The 23,923-nt window shown below is 44.2% G+C and overlaps 1 protein-coding gene across 4 annotated transcripts in view; it reads left to right on the plus strand.

Moving 5' to 3' along the window:
• FLNA (filamin A) overlaps nt 1-15,273 on the plus strand; it is a 77,781-nt gene extending 62,508 nt beyond the window's left edge. For all 4 annotated transcript variants that reach the window (XM_039328774.1, XM_039328776.1, XM_039328775.1 and 1 more), the window contains 15 exons: nt 137-277; nt 524-652; nt 846-1,019; nt 1,107-1,268; nt 1,399-1,602; nt 3,423-3,575; nt 5,159-5,281; nt 5,762-6,028; nt 6,944-7,081; nt 9,114-9,229; nt 9,857-9,989; nt 12,892-13,068; nt 13,172-13,390; nt 13,857-14,045; nt 14,463-15,273. In XM_039328774.1, coding sequence (XP_039184708.1) covers nt 137-277; nt 524-652; nt 846-1,019; nt 1,107-1,268; nt 1,399-1,602; nt 3,423-3,575; nt 5,159-5,281; nt 5,762-6,028; nt 6,944-7,081; nt 9,114-9,229; nt 9,857-9,989; nt 12,892-13,068; nt 13,172-13,390; nt 13,857-14,045; nt 14,463-14,650 — 2,513 coding nt within the window. In that variant the 3' untranslated portion in view covers nt 14,651-15,273. The remainder of the gene's footprint in view (nt 1-136; nt 278-523; nt 653-845; nt 1,020-1,106; nt 1,269-1,398; nt 1,603-3,422; nt 3,576-5,158; nt 5,282-5,761; nt 6,029-6,943; nt 7,082-9,113; nt 9,230-9,856; nt 9,990-12,891; nt 13,069-13,171; nt 13,391-13,856; nt 14,046-14,462) is intronic.
• The last annotated feature ends 8,650 nt before the right edge of the window (nt 15,274-23,923 follow it).

Raw genomic sequence — 23,923 nt, forward strand, 5'->3', positions numbered from 1 at the left:
AAGTCAGGTTTTGTTCAAATGTCTTACTGACTCCATACTAATAGAATAGTATACAATGCTGGCCCTATGGCTTCTTATTCAGACTAATTGAAGCCACTAAACTGTTTTTGTTTTTCTTCCCATCCCCCTTCCAAAGGAGAGGTACGCATGCCCTCTGGTAAGGTGGCAAAGCCCGATATTACTGATAATAAGGATGGCACAGTGACAGTGCGTTATGCCCCCACCGAGGCTGGATTGCATGAGATGGACATCCGTTACGACAATATGCATATCCCAGGTAACGTTGCAGACTGTGAGGTTCCCAGTTATCCTGGAGGAGTGGGACTTGTGAGTTCTGAGTAATATCTAAATCAGTGTTTCTCAACCTTGACAATTTTAAGGCATGTGGACTTCAACTCCCAGAATTCCACAGCCAGCAATGCTGGCTGTGGAATTCTGGGAGTTGAAGTCCACATGCCTTAAAATTGTCAAGGTTGAGAAACACTGATCTAAATGATGTCATGACCACTTTCTGTTTCAATAGGTAGTCCCCTTCAGTTCTATGTGGATTATGTTAACAGTGGCCACGTGACAGCTTATGGTCCCGGACTCACCCATGGTGTGGTCAACAAGCCAGCTGTCTTCACAGTCAACACAAAAGATGCTGGAGAAGGTAAGCTTTGACATATGCTCCCTCCACCAGAACTGTTCCTACTTCTGTCTGTATCTTTTTGTTGGGAGGACTTCATGCAACAAATGCATACCTACATTGTACACATCAATAATTGGGATTCCTTCAGACAACTTGGGTATTGAGCTTGTCAGGGCTAATCTGTCTTCTCTATTTGACCTTCTGATGTTTGCAGGGGGCCTCTCTTTGGCCATTGAAGGCCCCTCTAAGGCAGAGATTGGATGCACTGATAACCAGGATGGCACCTGTACAGTGTCCTATCTCCCAGTTCTGCCCGGAGATTACAACATCCTGGTGAAATACAACGACAAGCATATCCCAGGAAGTCCTTTCACCGCCAAGATTACTGGTGAGATCTGAGACCGCTCTGATGTGAGGTGGGCTAGGCAGCTGGCTGGCTTACACTGAAGGCTCTTGTCTGCTTCTGCTTCAACAGGTGATGATACAATGCGCATGTCCCATCTCAAAGTGGGCTCATCGGCTGATATTCCCTTGAACATCACTGAGACAGATTTGAGCCAGTTGACAGCCACAGTGATCCCACCTTCTGGTCGCGAGGAGCCTTGTCTGCTCAAACGCCTACGCAATGGACATGTCGGTGAGTGCCCAGAACGGCCCCTTTTTACCATACCTCTGAGCCAGTTGGCAGAATTCGTGGGTAGAAAAAGATAGTTGGAGAGGCTTAACAAATTGTTTCCTTCTTCTATCTCTTGCAAATGTCTCCGTAGGAATTTCATTTGTCCCCAACGAGATTGGAGAGCACATTGTGAACATCAAGAAAAATGGACTGCACATCCCCAACAGCCCTATCACGGTGATGATCAGCCAGTCAGAAATTGGAGATGCCAGCCGTGTCAGGGTCTCTGGCCCAGGACTCAGTGAGGGCCGGACCTTTGAACCTTCAGAGTTCATCATTGATACCAGGGATGCAGGTACACAAAGGAAGTTTTTGAAATGTCTTAAGTTACATTGTTAGGTTTGTTTTTTTTAATTTGACGTTCATAACTTTTATTGTCACTATATTGGCTGGAAATGATAGCAGGTGGTAATCCAGCACATTTGAAGGGTGCCACGTTGGGGTTGTTGTTACTTGCGAAAGTTGTGTCCGACCCATCGTGACCCCATGGACAACGTTCCTCCAGGCCTTCCTGTCCTCTATAATAATCTTCTGGAGTCCATTTAAGTTCACACCTAGTGCTTCAGTGACTCCATCCAGCCACCTCATTCTCTGTTGTCCCCTTCTTCTATTGCCCTCAATCTTTCCCAGCATTAGGCTCTTCTCCAGTGAGTCCTTCCTTCTCTTTAGGTGGCGAAAGTACTTGAGTGTCAACTTCAAGATCTGGCCTTCTAAAAAGCAGTCGGGGTTGATCCCCTCTAGGACTGACCGGTTTGAACGCCTTGCAGTCCAAGGGACTCGCAGGAGTGTTCTCCAGCACCATAGTTCAAAGGCCTCAATTCTTTGGCGCTCAGCCTTTCTTATGGTCCAACTTTCACAGCCATACCTTGTAACTGGGAAAACCATGGCCTTGACTATGCGACCCCATAGACCAGCGGTTCTCAACGTTTGTGTGACGGCAACCCCGTCACACAAATGTTATGCGCATGTGCAGTGGCGCCCCGTGCACGGTGCGCATGCGCGGCGCTGCCCCCAGAGGTGCACCGCCGCCCCCATGCGCGGCGCGCATGCGCGGCGGCGCCCCCGGAGGGGAGAAAATGGCGGATCGCCGCCTTTGGCGACCCCCGAAAAATGGTCGATCGACCCCAAATGGGGTCGCGACCCATAGGTTGAGAACCGCTGCCATAGACACTACCAAAAGGTACGTTGGGGTAGACTAATCTAAAAAGCAACCTACAGAGGAAAAGTGAATAGGATGGAGTCCCTGATGCACATGGGGCAGATTTCATTTTTGGAGCTTGCTAAGCTAAGACAGAAGGTTCTGGAAAGCTATTGTGCCATTTTCCTTCTTTTAGCTCTATGAGGATACTAGCCAGCTTGGAATGGTTAAGACGGTCTTATACGGGTGGTCCTCAATTTACCACCACAATTGAGCCCAAAATTTCTCTTGCTTAGCAAGACATTTGTTAAGTGAATTTTGCCCCATTTTATGACTTTTCTTGCCACAGTTAAGTAAATCTCTACAGTTGTTAGTAACACAGTTATTAATTGAATCTGGCTTCTGCATCGACTTTGCTTGTCAGACAGTTGCAAAAGGTGATCACATGACCCGGGGACACTGCAACCGTCATAAATATGAACCAGTTGCCAAGCATCTGAATTTTGATCACGTGACCACGAGGACGCCGCAACGGTCATAAGTGAAAAACCATCATAAGCCACTTTTTTCAGTGCCGTTGTAACTTAGAACGGTCACTAAATGAACTGTTGTCAGTTGGGGACTACCTGTATGGCATTCTAACTATCTGATGTAAAAGAAGGCTTAGATTGAAGTGTGAACATCCCTAGTTTAGTGTCCTGATGCTAGAATTAAGTGCTAATGTCTGAAAGGTAAAAAATAAGATTTTCTCAGTGAAGTGTCTCCAGGAAAGGAAAGGTTTCATGCAGACAAGACTGAAGTGACCTATACGCTTCTCTTTTATGAGTAATTGAAGGGAAATTATGCAGCATTAGCATCAATTGTACATACAACATGCCGTATTGTTCTTAAACATGCATATTTATACCACAATAATGAAATAATGAGGTGCTGAAATGTATCCAAAAGCTTCTCATAGTAAATGGATCTTTCTTTAGGCTATGGTGGTCTGAGCTTATCCATTGAAGGTCCCAGTAAGGTTGATATCAATACAGAAGACCTGGAAGATGGCACTTGCAAAGTCACCTATTGCCCAACAGAGCCTGGCAACTACATCATCAACATTAAGTTTGCAGATCAGCATGTGCCAGGTGAGTTCGCCATTTGTCCTTGTTGAGTTACATGGGACCAGGGGAGCAAAAGTGGATCCAAAAAGGGTTCAGGGTGCCCTGAAAGATGGTTCCAATAAGGATCAGGCAGAAATGTCTTTCAAAACTGGATTGTTGTACGAGTTGGATTCCAGACAGGTAAACTATTATGTGAAAGTCAACAGTGAAATTTCCCATTGTCAAGGGAGTGCAAAAACATTACTTGGAAAATCATCACTTAGTTTATGCCAGCGGTCCCAAGTTTCCGGCTTTCTGGACCGCCGGCAGCGGCAGCAGCAGGAGTGTGGCTCAGTGCAAGCATTGGGCTCACGTGCTCACCTGTGCTGTTTGCACACACCACTCACACAAATAGAGCTGCATGTGCTCGTCCACTTGCCCACTGCTTGTTCAGCCTGATTCCAAAAGGGCCATGACCTGGGGGTTGGGGACCCCTGGTTTATGAAGCTGCCACAGATTCATAAACCTGCCAATATCGTTCTTCCTCTTGTCTCCTAGACACTTTCCTCAAATCAGCATTTCCCAGACTAGCTGAATTATTTGGGGGATGGGGGGTGGGGTTTGTAGTCTAGCTCATTTAGACAGCACCAATCCATTCCGGGACTCCTGCTATACTGTAAAAGACAGTAGCTGAAAGTCAAAGTGGACATTATTTTCCAGTGCTTGCTTTTGGATTAAGTAGAGAAATAGGAATTCAAAATGATGGGGGGGGGGACATCCTTACCTACAAAACACACCTAGTCTTGAACAGCTGCATGCAAGAGTTGCATGAGCAAGTGGGTTTGTACGCCTCAGGGTTTGTCAGTTTGTATGACACCAATAGAGGAGAGTGTTAAACTGTGGAGTCCTTGGTGTTCTCTGAGCTTGGTGGTTTTCTGGCAGAGATTTCATTATGAAACTAGTGTTAACTGGCTTCGTAATGAAATGTCTGCAAGAAAACGACCAAGCTCAGAGAGCACCAAGGACTCCACAATTTGTATAATTCTAATCCTCTTTCCCAATCTGCTGCTTTTTAGATTTCGGTCAGATTAACTCCCATCTCCCCTGACCATTGGTCCTGCCACAGAGTCGCAAACCAAATCCTTGGATGGGCACCAGATCGGAGAATGCTTTAAGCGTAGCTAGGCCCATAGTTGAGATGCCACATTATGAAAAGTAGCATAGCTAGCTTCCTTAAGGACATTCTTTTCTGTCGCAAGGTTTTTTTGTGGGGTTTGTTGAAATATTCAGTTCTTCACTTCCAGGACTGATAACCTAATAAACATGACAATTTGCGCATGATCATTCCACTTAGGAAGGCTGAGTGCTGAAAGAAAAGCTGTTGCTATCCTGGAGAGCAGGATATTAACCAACATCTCCTAAGTTGTTGTAAGACAGCTAATGCCTTCTGTGCAGTATAGCCTTGATACCATCCTGTTTCTGCCCAAATCTTATTATCAATTTCTCCCCTGAAAGGCTATATAAGAACTGACTGGACTGTGAAAGAGTTTGGGGCTGTTTAAAACTACCATTAGCAGGTAGGTTTTGCTTCCCTTCTTGTGACCAAAACGTTTGGTTTTCTGATGCAGGGAGCCCATTTTCTGTGAAGGTGACAGGAGAGGGAAGAATGAAACAAATGATCACGCGTTGCCGCAAAGCCCCATCCGTCTCCAATATTGGCAGCCAATGTGACCTGAGCCTGAAAATCCCAGGTAAGCAAGTCAAGGAGGAGAAGTGAGCTAAGCAGAGGGTAGAACGGCTGTTTATGCCATGAGACTAATCCAGGGAAAATAGAGAGCTATTGCAAAAGCACCACACCTTCTCTGAGGACAAAGGAAGCATTGTAACAATTCCACATATTCCTGCTTGCTTGAGCAAATGCTAAATTTGGTATGGAACTAAGTGCTCAGTCCTGGATAGCTTCAGACAGGTGTCAAAGTCTTAGCAGCAAGTGACTGAGCATATTGAATGGATTCAACTGTTCTGGTTTCCAAACCCTGGTTTATGATGAGCATTAACTAGCCAATTGATTGATTTAATGTGGTCAGTTTAATAAACTGTGGCTTAATGTATATCCAGCATACGTTCCATGTTCTGTAGTGAGAAGTATCCTTATTAAACCGATATTTCATGTAGGAAAATTGTAGCCATGCAATTCTGTATCCATGTAATTCTTGTGCTGTGGTCCCCAGAAATCAACATCAGAGACATGACTGCCCAGGTGACCAGCCCATCAGGCAAATCCCATGATGCAGAGATTTTGGAGGCAGAAAACAACACCTACTGCATCCGCTTTGTGCCCACTGAGACGGGCATCCACTCAGTCAGTGTCAAGTATAAAGGACAGCACGTGCCTGGAAGCCCCTTCCAGTTCACAGTGGGCCCTCTTGGTGAAGGTGGCGCACACAAAGTCCGGGCAGGTGGCCCAGGCTTGGAGAGAGCTGAAGCTGGTGTGCCAGGTATGGTTATCAATTGGGGGAAGAGCTTCATTTGTGAGTATCTTGGGAGCAGGAAAGCAGGTTAATGTAATGCTCACCCTTACATTGTAGCTAATGCATCACATGGTGATGGATGGTGGGTTAGTGGAGGACCTCTGCGTTGATTAGCAGAAATTGCTCTGTTCTGCTTTTCCTGATGGTACTAATGCTTAAGGCCTATGTATAGTGTATAAAACTCCATATCCGTGAATGGCGCTTCTATCATTTTGGTATTGAAACCGCTGAAAAACAATTTTCCAGAACTGCATTATATCTAGCATAGTTCCTCTGACTTTATCCTGAACTCACAGATAAAGGGTCAGGCTTCAAATAGATGCAAAGCTATGTAGGATATACAACAGTTACCAGAACTAATTTTCCAGTGAGGAACTGTCAGCTCTTTGAGATAGACCAGAGAAGGAAGCCAGAAAGAAGCCAAAATTATAAATGCTAACATAATTTTTATTATAGGGTTACAGCAACGGAGTCTTGCCAGTCTAAATGTTCCTTTCCCCCTCCCTGCCTTTATTCTAACGGGAACTAGGAAGGGTCGAGTTTGAAATGTTTTGTCAAACTACATTTTTGTTTTGAATTGGGATTTCTTTTATATGACCTTTGTCTTGGCTGTGGCTCTTCCTCCTGTTCCTCAAAGTTATTCTCACAACGCACTACCGGAAGCATGGAAGGGGAAACTGCCAGTTGGTTGGATTGCCATATAGGAACTTCAGATCTGATGAAGAGGTTCCAGGCAACTCAGTTGTTGTTGTTTTTTACACTTTTTGAATTATTTTGGTTGCCCTTTGCAAAGACTACATAATGTATTTTGAGCACATCGACTTCGTGGATTTACAGATCCAGAATGGTTTTGTAATAAAAACTGTTTGCCTTGTTCCCCAGCTGACTTTAGCATCTGGACAAGGGAGGCAGGAGCCGGTGGTCTCTCCATTGCTGTGGAGGGCCCTAGTAAGGCAGAGATTGCTTTTGAGGACCGGAAAGATGGTTCATGTGGAGTTTCATATATTGTGCAAGAGCCTGGTAAGTGATTGTGGGGGAAGTGAACAGTCACACTTTCAGCTAGAAACAATTGCAATAGAGCTAAATATTTAACTATAGATTAAAGAGAAAGTCAGCTGCAAAGTTCAGTGGGGCCAGGGTCTGATTTGTGCATTTATGGAGAGGAGGTGAAAAGTTAAAGATCCTCTGGCAGATTATAATCATGGTTTCTGGCATGTTTATGGTGAAGCATTGACCTCTTCTCCTAAAGATGGAAAAACAGAATTGTGAATCTGTAGAAGCAGGATAGGAAAATCATGGCCTTCAAGTATTGCTGGACTGTCCATTGTGCTCTTTATACAAAATTCATTTGGAGTCCAGTGCTTGGATTCCAACATTTGAAGATACATAGACTTCTCTGCTTTGGAGTAATCAGTATTATTATTCTGAATAAGATAAGATAGCATTTATTGTCACTTTCTTCTGGGAACACACTGGCACACATTAAAAATGAAATTCTGAGGCCTGCTCTCAAAAGAATATATATTATTATACATCCATACGTACGTACATACATACTTATATGAGAGCCAGCTAGGGTTAGAGTTGGCCATATGCCAAGTCAGGGAGTGGAAAGGAGCAGAATTGAGAAAGATGGTCACGGACCTGAATGTAGGGAGAGTGAGAACTTTAGAATGGGATGCAATTGCAATGGAATTTCTTTTCAAATGATAGAAAAATAAAGCTGAATAAACGGAAAAGTTTATTGGAGCAGGGGTCTCCCAAAGGAAATCAGTATTCTCACTATAGTACAGGGATGGCTGCCTTTAATATTTTTTTTTAACGGTAGTAGTGTCATAGCACACTTGTCAGAGAAGGGGTCTTAAGTCTCTTTTTTTAATTTTAGCATTTACATTGTATTTTTTCCAAGTGCCTCTACTTCAAATCGCAGGAAGCTTATGTTCCAAAATAATGTCCAGAAGGTCCTGAAAATGGAAATGAGGAGCCCCACCCAACCCTGGGACCACAGATTGTCACCCCTGTCATAGCATGTTCTCTCACTTTTGTAGGACATCAAAACTGGGATGTCCTAGAGTTCATGGGAGGAAGTGGTGTCTAGGTTGGCTGTATCTTGTGATGCAGCATATTCCCAATTCAGGGCTGAAGAAGGGAGGATGTGGGAGCCCTTTCTAGTACTTTCCCTTGGAATAGGCTCTGGCAAACCCCTCAGTGAACTGCAGAGCAGGCAAATGCTGCAGTCCAACAGGGCAGCATTTCATCCAAAGCTGAAAAGAACTTTCTGTTTGGTAGGGAGGCTGGCAGCTGTTCAGCGCAGCAACCATCTGGAAGACAAGCTGGCTAACTTGCTAAGGGGAAGAAACCCAAAGATGGTGACCCCCCTACTCCCACACAAACACCGAAGAGCTTGCCTTAAATCAAAATATTGTATCTGGAAGCAGCATTGTTCTAATCCTACCATAAATCTTGTCAAGGTAGCACTGAAGAAGATACCATGGTTGGGATCTGCCATATGCTAAAGCTTCAAAAAATGCCTTTTAAATAGAGAGATCTAACTTGTTGGAGACCTGGTGTTGAAATTTTTTTGGCAGCGGTCAAAATGCGTCATCTCAACCAAACCATGAAATGCCAAATGCTGCTGCAAGTTGTGCGCCCAGGGCTGCCAAATAATACATATGTGACAGCTTCTCCATATGGACACGAGGAGCATATCTGGGAGGAAATTTCAATTCCCAGCTTCCCCAAAACTCGAGCACTCTTCCCTCTGAAGCATTTACTTTGTTCTGTTTTATTAAAATGTGGTTTTTTAAAAAAAAAACTGCTGCTGATTTAAAAAGGATGACGAGTTAAGAGTTAAAGTGCAACATCTTTAAAGTGTTAAATTTAAACATTTTCCAAAACAAGTCTTCATGCAGCAACCATTGGGGCACAAGCTTTCTTTTTTTTCCTGCCGGTTAAACTAGACATCATGTTTAATTCAACTTCAGGAACTTGCACCCTTTTGAATTAGTGCCTGACAGGGGTTTTTTTTCTCCGTGTTCTCCTTTCCTGACAGGCGACTATGAGGTTTCAGTGAAGTTCAATGACGAGCACATCCCAGACAGTCCCTTTATAGTACCCGCCACCTCCACCTCCGATGATGCCCGCCGACTCACTGTTTCTAGTCTTCAGGTGAGGCACTGGGAGAAACCGCCCACTTGCTCCCCCTGCTGGTTGGGTAGAGTTGGCACTGTTGCTCTCCTGAGTTGGCGGTCCTTCACCACAAAAAAAGAAAGAGAGAGTAGATCCAGGCTGATGAGAAAGTGTCCAGGGATCTGTCCTGCAGCCGTGGGGCGGAGGGGTAGTTTGCTTGAATGTCTGGTCAGTTGCAGGGGGAAGGAGGTCCTCAAGTCAGCCTCACTCAGAATAGTCACGGTGCCAACTTCCTGGCCACACAGGGATCTGCTCTGGGGTTTTTCTCGTGTCTCGTTTAAAGGCTGCTAACAGTCCTGCACTCCGTGCCAAGGTTTAAAGATGGAGAGCTCCCCTGGGCATGCTGCATCTGCTGATTTGCCATATTGAAAGGCTACCCAGCCTTCCTCTGGTCTAAACTGTCCCCCTTTTGCTTGCCTGGCTGCCGCTTGTGCTGTGTCCAGTTTCCAGGGGAGCTCTCCCTCTCTAAGCCACCTGGCTCAGGTAAGTGGAAGCCTGTCTTGTGTTTGCTGGGAAGGGGTGGGGGAGGGGGAATGCAGGGCTTTGGAGCCGGATGCCGCGGCCCTCTTTGCCCTTTCTGCTGTCTCATGTGCTCTGTGCTTCCAGGAGTCAGGGTTAAAAGTGAACCAGCCAGCCTCATTCGCTGTCAGCTTGAACGGGGCCAAGGGTGTGATTGATGCCAAGGTGCACAGCCCCTCAGGGGCTTTGGAGGAATGCCATGTCACCGAAATCGATGAAGGTAAGAGCTCTGGTGTCCTACATTTTGGCAAAGTGACCAGTTAAGCGTGCTGCAACAAAAGGCTGGTTGACCCATCTATCCCACCTCTGGTTCTAAAGCAAAGGATAAGACTACCAAAGTCTTTTTCTCCAGCTCCAGATAGTGGAGTCTAGAAATGTTTGTTTGTGTTAGAAGTTGAACCAGACCATTCTGTGACCGGATCCCAGGCTCTATTCTTGTTATTAAAAAGCCGATAAGGTTGGGAGACTGCTTTAACAATGTTTATGGAGATTCTCAAACCATCCAGGTCATGGTTGTCCCAAAGGTGCTGTTTTCCAAAAGGCAACTGGACTTTCTTCTTCTGAATTGAACAAGCTTTTTTGGATGAGAAGCAAAACATTTTCAAAGGAAAGAAAAAAAAAAACCAAGGAAAATCCAGTTGCCTTTTGGAACGTGTGCTTCAATATTAATGTAGAAGCATTTTTAAACCTAAATTGCCTACTTGGTTAACGCTGAAAGTACTTTTCCGTGTACTTGGGAAAAAAAGTAAACTGCATCCTGGTGAAAACAACTGCGTATTGTAGTGTGGTGTGCTGTAGCAGCGCCACAGAGTAATTGTGCTCAGTTGTCGCTCGGCCTGCACCATACAGACTTTCAGAGGAAACAGTCTGCATTGAATAAGGCTTGGAAGCAGATGGAGAGCTTTGTAAGTGAATGATAGTTGCTGTAATGTAACCCTTCACCCAGCTAAGTTACACTGGACTCATCAAACAGTCTTTATTGTTAGTTCTGTCAAAAACAGGTTGCTCCAATCATTTGTTGTCACATTGTAGATGTTAGGAAACAGCTGTACCTCTTTAAAACTTGCTCTGATAAAGGGACTCCTGCCCACTGTTACAGTCCAAGATCCCCTCAGACATTTTCTGAGTCCGAAGGCAACAACTCAAATCCAGAGAAAAGGCACTTGTTTACCTTCCTCCAGTCTGTAACACCAGTGGCTCAGCTGGAGCAAGAGTGGTGATAGAGTTGGGCTGACCCAGCCCTACAGAGAGGCAGACAAAACAACTGGCAATAGTTGTGTCTTCAAGCTACTTTACCAAGGTCCCGTGATGGGCATAGCACCGATAAGGCAACAAAATGTCTCCCGCGTTGTTAGTTCTCCAATTCACATTTGCTGCTTCAGGAGACAAGAACAGAAACGGGCCCAGAGCCAAAGCAAAGGCAGATTCTTGGCTCCCTGCCACTTACTTAAGGATTTTAGCAGACAGATCTCCTTTCTGGGGCCTGAACTATCCACGATAAGAAACAATGCTTCTCTCCCAACTCTAATTATGGGGAAACCAACACTGTCCAACTCCATCTGTCGCAATTCCCATCTGGTCAGCATTCCCCAAGTACGCTGACTAAGACCTAATTATTTTAAGCAGCAAGCACATCTGCTCACAACTACCTACAAGTTACAAGACAACATAGGTCAGCTCACTCATGGCAGTGTAAAGTGAGTACTCACAACACAAATAGCTAACACCTGCTAATCCCCCAAATTTAAAAGGAAATGGCTGACATTTTGTAAGAACTGACAAAAGGATATGGAGATTTTGTAAGATTGTAGCCATTACTTTATTTTGATTGTGTGTATATACACACGTAAGTGCATTTATGTGGTTGCTAAAAGTTAATGCCAACTGTATATCACTGATTTCTATACTTGCTATAACCGATGGCCACTAGGTGAAAAATCATGCAGTATTGTTAGCTGTCCAAGCCCTGGTTTAGCCAATGCTGAACTGTGGCTTTTGCAATCCAAAACAACCTCCCAAAACAAAGCTTTGTTCTTAGATTCCTTGCTGTGTAGATATTGAGCTGTAATTTCATCATACTCGGCCTTCAACAACATCTATAGTCAACAGGAGGCAAACTCCATTCCACAGGATCATTATTTTTACTGAGAAGATTGTGTGAACTATACATGATTTTTTTTTTTTTTTTTTGCCATGGGATCTGAGGGGTGAATTGCGACCAACTAACGCTCATTTTCAGTTTTGTGGATTCTTATGTCAAATGCTGTTGCATCTAACCATCTTTTGAAGTGAGATGTAGGACTTGCTACCTCACCTGTACAGAATTTCCTGCCATGTAACTTGCAAACTGCAAGTGGTTGAGAATCTACTGTTGAATATTATGACCACATGTGGAGACACAACTACAATTGCAGAGCAGTGCTAAAATGTGACAATTGTGGCTTTTGTGTGAAGTCCCTGCCTTCTCTGCAGATTACTTTCATGGCCATGAAAGAAGAGCCTTCACCTCTGATCCAACCTATATTTGCACTGAATGAACGGCCACTCCCAATAAGTGGCACCTCCAAAGCAGCAGTTGATGAGAATAAATTGGATCAACTGATGCCCTTCAGAAATATTAGAGCTATAGTTCTTACAATTCTGTGGTCAGGAAGACATCAGTTTAAATTTGGCAATTCTATTTGCATATTAAGCGAGTAGTCTTTTTGCAAAGAACCCAGGTTGGGGACCTGCAAAGACAGAGAATGGAGAAAGTTTAATTGCCTATAAGCCCCTTTTACTTCTAATCAGTAAACACATCTAGTTTGTTAATTTATTTGTGTCAGCCTGAACCTGTTCCAAATATGTTTGTTATGTCTTGCTCTTAAATTAACATTTTAAGGATTTGTACACATACAGTACATATGCACATCTTCCTTTATACTGTCTTAAGTACTGCTCAGGTTTGATTTAATATACTTGAATATATTGTAAAATCTTCACACGGAGTGTAGTGTGACATCAGATACAGAAGAAAAGGCAAAAATTTAGATATCTGTCCTTTCCTTTTCCTGTATATGGTACTCCTATTAACATTCCTCTCCGTTAAAGATGCCCATTTCTGCACCTTTGTCTTGCTACAGATAAATACGCAGTACGGTTCATTCCCCGTGAGAATGGCATCTACTCGGTTGATGTCAAGTTCAATGGAAGCCACATACCCGGCAGTCCCTTCAAGATTCGTGTTGGGGAAATAGGTCAAGCTGGAGACCCAGGGATGGTATCCGCCTATGGCCCTGGCTTGGAAGGTGGTGTGACAGGTAAAAAGGAACCTGGAGTAAAGCCAAAGGCTACTGTGAGATTTTGGTAAAAGCTAACTCTCTGGTTTCATGTGTTCTTTTTCTCTCTCCCTCTCATCTGTAGGACACCCTGCTGAATTCATAGTCAACACTACAAATGCTGGGCCTGGGGCACTATCTGTCACTATTGATGGTCCCTCAAAGGTGAAGATGGACTGCCAAGAGTGCTCAGAGGGCTACAAAGTCATCTACACACCCATGGCACCTGGCAGCTACCTCATCTCCATCAAATTTGGTGGTCCATATCACATTGCTGGCAGTCCTTTCAAAGCTAAAATTACAGGTAATCGCACAATGGGGAGGAAAAAAGTTGCCTGTGGTCTATTTAGAGATTCTTTTTAATACTAATTTTATGTCTGTATTTTTCAATTTTTTACTTCTTCACTGTTGAATTCCCATCATCTCTAGAGGAAGCCCTAAACCATCTGAAGGGACATAGGCTGGGGAAGCTAGGCAATTTTTGTAGACATACAACAGTAGTGTCACCTCCTTGCATTCTGCTAAAGCAGTGTTTCTCAACCTTGACAATGGTAAGGCATGTGGACTTCGACTCCCAGAATTCCACAGCCAGCATTGCTGGCTGTGGAATTCTGGGAGTCAAAGTCCACATGCCTTACCATTGTCAAGGTTGAGAAACACTGTGCTAAAGACTAGAGCTTTCATCAAAGTGATGATGCAGAACATATTGCCTTGATATGACTGGATATGCTGTAAATCCCAAGGTTAAATTCTTCTCTTCTTCCTGGCAGGGGCCCGCCTTGTTCCCAGCCACAGCCTCCATGAGACTTCCTCAGTCTTCATGGATGGAGTAGCCAAACCTGATGGAGCAGCACCCAAATTTCCTTCAGATGCCAGCAAAGTGGTTGCCAAGGGGCTGGGCCTCAACAAGGGTTTTCTAGGCCAAAAGAACTCTTTCACTGTCGATTGCAGCAAAGCAGGTGGGTGTAAATGCCTCGGTAGGGTGGGGAAGCTGCATAGAAAATCCCATAGCTCCAATTAGGTATACTGATATTTTATGTCTTCTTAGAAAGCCACACCCCATTTTTTTTTTGTATGGTTAGCTCAGTTGAGTAGTGACTGGGATGGGAAGACCTGGAAGCAAGGAAGCAAGCAAGCTTGATTATTATACTAGGCTATTACGTGATTGGTTTGGTTTTAGCTTAATGGCTTGTGGATTTGTGATTTGTGGATCATGTTTATATGGAATATAGTTTATTCATAATGTGTGAATGCAGCCAGGGAGATTCACCAAGCCAGTTGTTTTAAACACTCCAATCAAGGGGATGATCCCCTCAACCCAACCATTGCAAATGACCTTTGTAAGGACTACTTGTTCTCTCCTCCTTTCTCTCCAGGGAACAACATGTTGCTGGTGGGTGTACACGGCCCCAAGACTCCATGTGAGGAGATCGTGGTGAAGCACTTGGGCAACCGGTTGTACAATGTCACCTACCTGTTGAAGGACAGAGGCGACTACATCCTGGTGGTGAAATGGGGAGATGAGCACATCCCCGGCAGCCCCTTCCATATCTCTGTACCTTAAAGCTCTTCCCTCTGCCTGAGTGTAACACTGCCCCTCCTGAACTCCCTTTGTAATGCTTCTGCCTCTTACTTACTAATTGGCAGGGGTGGTGGCCAAGGAGGCTGTCTTATGGGGTGGGAGGGATGAGTGTGGGTGGGTTGCCCTCAGAAGGAAGAGATTCCTGTGGATCTGTTTACATGCAGCAATAATTATTTCCAACCATTCCCCCCCCCCCCCAGTGTCTTTTTCTTTCCTTGGGAGGCTCGATTGATTTTTCTCACCAGCATGCCAGCTTCATGCCCATGAACTGAACTTGTGCCCTCCCCCAGGGTTGTCAGAAAAGCCCTCTTTCCCCATCAACAAAATACGGCACGTGGATACTGCCAGTGCCAGTGCAGTATGCTTGAGAAACCGCTGCTTCTCCTGGAGGGCAGTCTCTTTCGTCTCTCTGTCCTTTCCCTTACAGGGCTTGAGATGGAAGCTCTGTGGGTAACCAATAACCAGTGGCAGGCGCTACTCCTTGCTTTGCCAGTTTATAGCCAAATCCTTGTTTAGTCCTTTCAAGATTTAAATTGTTGGTTGTGCACAACTGCCAGTACCTTTCTTTGACAAGGGAAGGGAATAAAAGTTCTGCTTCAAATGCCGGTTGGTGGTCTCTGACTATTTTTTTCCCCTTTTCGTCTTCTAATGCCCTATTCAGCCATTGTCAGTTGAGATTCTGGGTCACGCCCAGTGATCTCCTACTTAGTTCATTGAAATTGCTAATCCTCCTTGTTCAGATCAGCTGACTTTTGTAACCATCATCTCTTCAGTAGTTCCACAGTTACAAGGGAAAGCTGGTAGACAATCTGTATCGGAGAAGTCTTCTTGAACTTTCTGAGGAGGCTCAGAGATTACTAGGAATCATAATTGCTTTACTCTGAAGCAAATAGTTTTCTATAAGCTGGAAATTGTTTTGAGATTTGTTTGCCTTGAGCAAACAGTAGATACTGACTCAACTCTTGAATACCTAGGATTGTTCTCTGTCAGACTGAATTGAATTCTTGCAATCACATTTGCCCATGAAAACATATACTACAGTAGATGTGGGCCTTTAACTGATCTAGCAGAGAAAATGTCATAATAGACATTTATCAAATATGGAAGATTCAACTTGCCTTGGACTTTGTTCTGGGAAGATGTCTAGAATGTATTAAAGTCTAAAGAGCTGGATATTAAGGTAAGAAAACCCACGTTAGATCAGACAAGGGCTCTAACTAGGACAGGATTCACTTCCCTGAGCAACTATCCAGATGCCAATGAGGAGTCCATATTCAGGAACAAATACACAGCAAGCGCCTGGTTTTGTTTCCTAGCAACTGGCATTCAAAGGCAATGAGTCTATGAAGAGGCAACAAACAACCATCATAAGTAGCCACTGATAGTCTTACTGCTCATAAACAATGAGTTGAGAGCTGGCATATTATAATGGTTAAGGTGTTAGATTCACATTGGGGAGACCCAAGATTCTAGTCCCTGCTCAGAAGCAGAAGCTGACTGGATGACTTTGAACCAGCCCAACTCACCTCACAGGGTGACTGGAGAGAAAAAAAATGGAAAGAGGAACAGTTATATAAGTCACTTTGGGCTTTATGTTGCTATAAACGTAGCAAACTGTGCCTAGCAGATAAGAGAAGACAATACAGATTATGTGGGGTTATTTTTTGCCACACTCATTTGGACTTACAAAATAGCAGAAGTGACTATACCAGTGATGGCAAACCTTTTACAGACCGAGTGCCCCAAAACCACTCTGCCCCGCCTGTCCGCAAGATCACCCACCACCTCCAAGGCCCGCTGCAGATCGCTCAGGTGGCCCAGCAGCACCATGGCTGCCACACCCTCTGCCTGCGTCCCACAGCATCATCTGCACGTGATGGGGCACTAGGGCGGAGTCTTGTCCCCGCTGCCTGGCTGCCATGTACTTGGCTGTGCGACTCTCCTCCGTGGGGGCTGCTGGTGAGGAGGCTGCAGAGGGAAGCGGGGCTGGAGCAACAGTGTGCATGCCCACAGAGAGGGTTCTGAGTGCTGCCACCATTGGACTATACAATATTTGACCCTAGAAGTTATAATGGTTAAATGCAGAATCATACAAACCCCACTTGTCTAATAAGAAATGATTCATTTTTATTAATTTTGTTGTCAAGGCAACACATGGAATGGTATCCTACTGTATTTGTTTCCTTTATACAGTAAAAAAATGGAGTCCCCTCCTAGTTCTTCGCAAGCAATGACTATTCTCTCCTCCTTTTTTATTCTTTGCATGTTATCAGTGCTGCCTAATAGGCCTGAAAACTAATGTTTAAAGAGACCAATAGAGAGTTTCCTAAACAAAACAGTATGAATGGACCAAGGGCACTTTGCTTGGGCCAACTTGACTAATTGTCCATTGTTCCTGTTTCCACTGAAAAATATATTTGGCGTTCCTTGGAGCCTTAGGAAGTTTTCAAGAGCTAGGGTTATGATTAGATCCTCTTTTAAATGTTCCTTGCTTAAAAAAAAAAAAACACCCCTCAGGCAGAGCTGCACAAATTAACTGGCTGCAGGAGCCTTCATAGGGTTATGTGGATAGACTGTGGAAGAGTCTTAAAACATCAGGAATGTACTGGTTGGCATAGAACGCAGTTTCTTAAGACCATGCCCATCTTTAGACAAACACATTTTAGAGCAATTATTGCTGCAAAGAGTACTGCTAGAAAGTGGGTGGCCAAATTCCCAGGACTCTCAGACTTAAGGCTACATTTTATTTTCCTCAAAGTAAGAGGATGGGGCTCTTACCCAGGGACTTCTAATGAGCAACGTCCCACAAGATAAAATGTTGGCATATCTGCATAAGCTACTTGGAAGTTGTGACTATCTCTAAATGACTTATCCACCCCTGTTACCCATTTCTTCAAGTTCCGAAATAACTACAAGAAATCTGTTAAATTGCTGTGTCTACAAATGAGCAGAATGCAGATAGGGGGACTTTTAGAGCAAAGCTCCAATTCTCAAGTGCTCCAGCCAATTGCCAAAGACAAACTATGCCTTGGGATGCTGCCTGAGTACTTGTCCAGTGGAAGAGGTCAGATTACTGATCTCATTCCTCTCATTAACTTGGCTAATTGGGCGGGCACAAGATCCTGAATTGTGGCTACCCAAGATTCCTTGAGGCTAGCGCTTCACTTGGCAGCCTGAGTGTCACTAGCTGGTTTCCATTCTTCACACATGGACAACTTCTATGCATAGGCAAGCCAATTCAAATTACAAGATTCACGGAGAGGATTTACTACAAATCCAGGTAGTCCTGGACTTACAACCATAACTGGGAGTGGAACCTCCACCTCTAAGTGAGGTAGTCATTGAGTAAATCACAGTCGTTATACTAGTTTTGCTTGTCGGAAGCCAGGTGGTGAATGGCAAATCACCTGACCCCAGGACACAGCAACTCTCATAAATACATGTCAGTTGCCAAACCCCAGAATTTTTATCCAATGAGATGCTTCAACAGTCATAAGTGTGAAGACTGATGAACATACTTTTTTACAGTACTGTCATAACTGAACAATTGCTAAACATTAAGTCGAACTACTTGTATATTATAGATCTAGTGCAGGTTACTGATGTAGAAATTAAAACTTCTCCCAGTTGTTCTTGCCTGCATTAACTTGCAGTTGGGGAATACCCAGGACAAAAAGAGTACTATAAAGAGAAAATCCAGAAAGTTTGCTGTCATTCCAACCAACACCTGAAACCGTTTTTGCTATGGAATATTCATTTGGCTGCTTCCTTCCAGAAACAATTGGCTTAAGTAACAACATTTGGTTCCTGCAATTCCAAAGTGGCACCCAATTTTGCACTTCCCTCCCCACTCCTGGTCACGTGCAGAATATCAACCAGGCTTCCCATTTTGTCAAAACTTGTGTATGGCAGCCACACACGAGTTAAATGAATAAGAACATTCCATCAACATGCTTTCAGGGGTTTTTATAAATGAGAGTGTAAATTAGATGTGATCGTTTTTATATTAAAGTGTAATCTCCCAAATGCCAGACGCTACTTTGATGAGAAGAGAGGCAAGATTATCATTTAAATCCATTCAAAACTATAAATAACCACCTGAGTGAAATTGCTCTTCTCTTTCTCATAAATTCTTTGCCCAATGCAATCATAAGAATCTGTAGAGAATTAGGAAGATGATCTTGAGGAAGATAAGCAGACTGGTCTCTGATTCACTGAAATATAAGGAGGAAGAAAGGCAGCACAAGCGGGGCCTGCCATACTCTGCATATCGAGTCTCAATAAAAGTATGGTAGTGTTAGCCTTCCCGTGAGATTGATTGATTTCCTGGACTGGCCTATAGGACTTCAGTTTTGAAATCTAAAGTAAAACACTGGTTTACATTTGGAAGAGACAAAAATATAAATGGCCACTTCATCCAGAAGGCAGAGTGGCTAGTTGGATGGTGGGGTGGTAATTCAGTATGACTTCAACCTAGCCCAATGGTGGCAAACCTATGGCACGGGTGCCAGAGGCGGCACTCTGAGCCCTCTCTGTGGGCACATGTGCCGTTGCCCCAGCCTCGCCTCCCCCCGCAACCCCCTCCTCTCCAGCAGCCTCCCTGAAGGAGAGTCGCCCCTGAGTGTGGCCCACATGGAGCAGCGCAGCCAAGGACATGGCACCCAGGCAGCGTAGACAAGACTCTGCCCTCACACCCATCGTGCACAGTTGATGCTGCAGGGAGCGGACAAACAGCATGACCGCCATAGTGCTGCTGGGCTGCCTGGGCGATCTGCGGTGGGCCCTGGAGGCAGTGAATGGCCCTGTGGGCAGGTGGGTTGGGGGATGGGGGCGGAGTGGGGGCAGAGCAGAGGGTGGAGTGGGGGCGGGGACAGTTTTTGGGCACTCGGTCTCTAAAAGGTTCGCCATCACTGACCTAGCCCAATGTGAGTATTGCCAGTTTTCATTACGTGAAATATTACGTGATTAGCCACTGTGATACACAACAGGGAAATTGTTAGGAAGAAGCATGCTGACCCACATCGCCCTCCCAAACTCTCAGGCAATGTGAAATTGTGGCAAACAGGTCCCACCCGGTTGGCAGAGAACCAACAGTCAAGATTCTCCAGTATCCAGAGGAAGTAAAAAGTCATTGCAGAGTGGACAAAAAGGGGAGAGGAGGGAATCTGTTCCTGGCACTGAAAAGAAAATGGGTAAGAATTGGTTGGAGATAGTTTCTTCTACGCCTTCTACTGCCCCCCCCACCCAGAATGTACCAATACACACTGGCTGGCCAGACTTGTGCTGGCAGTGTTATTTATTTGTTTGAGCATTAAATTTATTTTCCACCTATCTTGCTGTGGGGTACTCTAGATCAGTGATGGCAAATCTTTTAGAGACCGAGTGCCCAAACTGCAATCCAAAACCCACTTATTTATCGCAAAGTGCCAGGGCTGCATCAGCATTGTGGTGCCCTTGGGGATGGGTGGCCCACTGGGTGGGCGTGGCTGCAGGGGTCACGGCAGACTGGATGAGCATGGCCAAGGCCAGTCCCTCGCCATCTCCGGGGCATGCCTGGGGGGGCCAACGCTGCTTTCTCACTCACTTCCTGCCCTGTCACTTCCAAACGCCATGTGCTCACTACTCCGGCGAACTCTACTGGGGCAGCGGCATGCATGCCCACAGAGAGGATTCTGAGTGCCGCCTCTGGCATGCGTGCCATAGGTTCGCCACACTGCTCTAGGTGGTGTTAGAGTTAGTAGAGCCTTTGGGATGCGGTTCCTGTTTTAACATATTGGCACTCTTCTTTTACTCACAACATAGCGTGTTTAACAGGAATGTTCCCCAAACTCTGATAATAGTCTTTTCAAAAAAAAAAAAAACCGAAAGGCAGAGACAATGAACCAAGATCATTCTAAAGCAGATCTTTTTCTTACACTGTATTTCTTTTTCACATGATTGGGCAATTCTACCATGCCCTAATATGATGGAAAATATAGAACCATTGCAGGAAAGATATCAGGATCCTGAGAAACTTTGACTGGTGGTTAGATAGACTGTAAGTTGAAATAGAAAAGGGCTTTGATAGACTTCCAAGATTCTTTTACAAACCCTTAACCACATTCAGTACATTCCAAGGCTCCTGACAACAGCCTTGTCTTGACTTTGCTTATCTCAGAAAGCTGACAATTGAAGAGGAAACGGGATTTTGCCTTTGGAAACCCTTTCTGTGCATATTTGTTTGAAATACTTATATGGTTGTGTACTTGAGAGATACAACTGTGTATCTCTCAATACACAACAATAAACCAATTCAACAAATAAACAACAAAAACCAGGTGCCCAATCAATAACATTTATCCAAACTTTAAAGTCCCCAGATTTCCAATGCCTGGAGAGAAGTCAGCTCTAAACAATTTTCCAGAAAGTTAAGAGATGCCTGCTGGATCTCTGGGGAGGGTGTTGTATAGGGCAGAGCCCCCCAACCTTTTAGACACCAGGGACTGGTTCTGTGAGGAGAGGTTTTTCCGTGGACTGGAGGGGGTGTGGTTTCGTGTGCTGCCTGCATCCCATGAAAGGGGCTTCGCTTGTTTGTGCGGCCCGGTTTCTGGCATGCTGTGGCCCAGTGCCAGTCCACGGCCCAGGGGTTGGGGACCTCTGGTATAGGGCAGGCTTCACAACAGAAAAGGCATACCTACTGACCGACTAGATCAGGGGTGTCAAACTGCCAGCCCATGGGCCGGATGCGTCATGCAGAAGCCACACCCACCCCATTGCTGGCAATGGCAAAACTCTTCCAATACGTTGTGTGATGTCACATGATGTTGTGAGTTTGACATGTCTGCACTACAAGGAAACATTTGAGGGAAGGGAATAGGGCCACTCTATCTGGGGTGAGCAGATACTCCCAGAGAGAGATGGTTTCACAGATAACCTGGCCAATTCAGTGACAATTTCAGACAATCTAAGGGCTCTGCTCCAAAAAACAGATTCTGAAGAACTGGCTCACAGTAAGCACCACATGCACAGATCCCCATATAAAAAGCAAGAGGAGACATAAACGTAAACTCTGCAAAAGAGACATGAGTAAATAGGTGGAAAGCAATAAATATTTTTATAAAGTACATCATCCAGCCTTAGTTAATTAGGTCACCAAACTCTGTTAACAACAGTGGGACACATATAATCTTAGTTTAAAGCCTTTTTCCTCAACTTGGTAAATCCAGATATATTGGATTCCAATTCTTATTATCCCATCTTATTGGCTGGCACTTTGGAAAATTGTAATTCTGCTCAATCAGAAAAGTTCTATAGTTGCATGGGGTAATTTAATATGTGAGCTGCAGCTGCTGGACTTCAGAAAGACAAGGTGAGCGAATGCCCCATATCTAAGTGTAAAAAGATGAAATACCGTATTTGGGGTTATGTTGACAAACACAAATACAAAATTGTTTCAAAATACATGTAATTATGTGCCTTTCTGGAATGATATTTAAAAAGACATATTAGGATGGGACAAATTGCATTTATCACTCTTGAGTAGAATATCTGTAATTAAGATGAATGTCTTACCAAGATGCTTTTTCTGTTTCAGAAATTATCAATACCTGCAACTGATATTCCATTTAAACAATGGCACAGGGATATTTCCAACTTTATATGGCAAGGGAAAAAACAAGAATTAGATGTAAACTATTACAAGATGCTAAGGAAAGAAAGGGTTTGGGTTTACCAGATTTGAAATAGTATTTCGATGCTTGTTGTTTGGTCTGGCTAAAAAAGTGGGTGAACCTCCAGAATAAGAGGCTATTTGATTTAGAACAGACATGTCAAACACAAGGCCCGGGGGTCGGATACAGCCCGCGAAGTGATTTCATGTGGCCCGCAAAGCCATCCTGGAAACAGTGAGGGAATGGCCCCCGCTGCCTTGGCCCTGGCCCAGGCCGGCTGGGAGCCAACGTACAATTTTGTGGTGGCCATCTATGCTGAAACGCATTCAGTCTTAGTTCCACAAGGCCGTCTAGAAACAGTGAGGAACCAGCCCCTGCTGTGTCGGCCCCGCCCCCTGGGTGCATGCTGGGGAGGTGTCACCCTTTGTGAGGAATGAAGAAACGGACTATGCCTTGGCACTTGCCCTGGTCCCACCCCCTTCTGCCAGAGACCCTCAGATCTGTCCCACTTCTGCCCAGGCCCGCACAGGCACCTTTACACAAACGATGTAGAGCTGGCCATGCCCACCCAGTAGATCACACCCACTCCATCCACACCCACCCAGTAGGCTGCACTCACCCTGGCCACATACACCCGCCCCTCCCGAGGGCAACCACAATGCTGATGTGGCCCTCAATGAAATTGAGTTTAACACCCCTGATTTAGAAGGTCATGAACTAAGTTTGGATGGCATGGTTATTTATGGTATGACAAACTTAAATGTTGATTTTAGCAACCATTTTGTTAAACGTGCCAATCTAAGAGTTTGGAATAAATATAAAACAAGGTTTTCTACAAAGATGCTTCTTTGAGTGTCCCCCCCCCCCCATGAAGCCTTTTCAGAAAAGAAATGGTGGCAAAGCCAGACTGGTGGACTTATGGTAAAATAATAACTTTTAATTTTGGTGATCCTTCCCTCAAGTCTAAGGAAGAGTTAGAATCAGAAGGACATGTCTGCCATAGGTTTACATATTTACAATTGAAAGTAAAATTTATATTAGATAAAAAGTTATGGGTTTGATTTAGTTTAAAATGAATTGGAAATATTGTGTAATAGTGATGAACATATTATTGATAAGGTCTATAAAATGTTACTGAAATTAAATTTGGAAAGTAAACATGAAAAGCACTGTATGATTCAGTGGGCAAGGAATTTTGGATATAATGTAATGCTTGAACAGTGGAAGAATATGTGAACGAAAGGTTTAAAATTTTCTAATTTAGCAGAAATGGCTAAAATTTCTGCTTATTTAATGGATCATTAGAGAGATATGTTATTGTATGGAGAAGATGGATAGAATATGTTCAGAAGAAATATGGAACTACAAAATTTCATTTATTCTATGAGTAATGGATTTGTTTATAAAATTATGATGTTAAAGTTTGAAGAGAGTTAAGGGTTAGTATGATTTTGGTTATTGTATAATTAGTAAACTTAAGTAGATTATGTTTAATATGTTTGTATAACCCTGTACTTGGCTCTGGGAAGCTGGGGGGAGGATGGGTCGGAGGTTAAATAGGTCAGATAAGTAGAAATAGTTTGGTTTTTTTGTATATAATATTGAT

Source organism: Crotalus tigris, unplaced genomic scaffold (assembly GCF_016545835.1).
Source record: "Crotalus tigris isolate CLP2741 ecotype Arizona unplaced genomic scaffold, ASM1654583v1 scf7180000024383.4638030, whole genome shotgun sequence".
In the NCBI taxonomy this organism is placed as follows: Eukaryota; Metazoa; Chordata; class Lepidosauria; order Squamata; family Viperidae; genus Crotalus; species Crotalus tigris.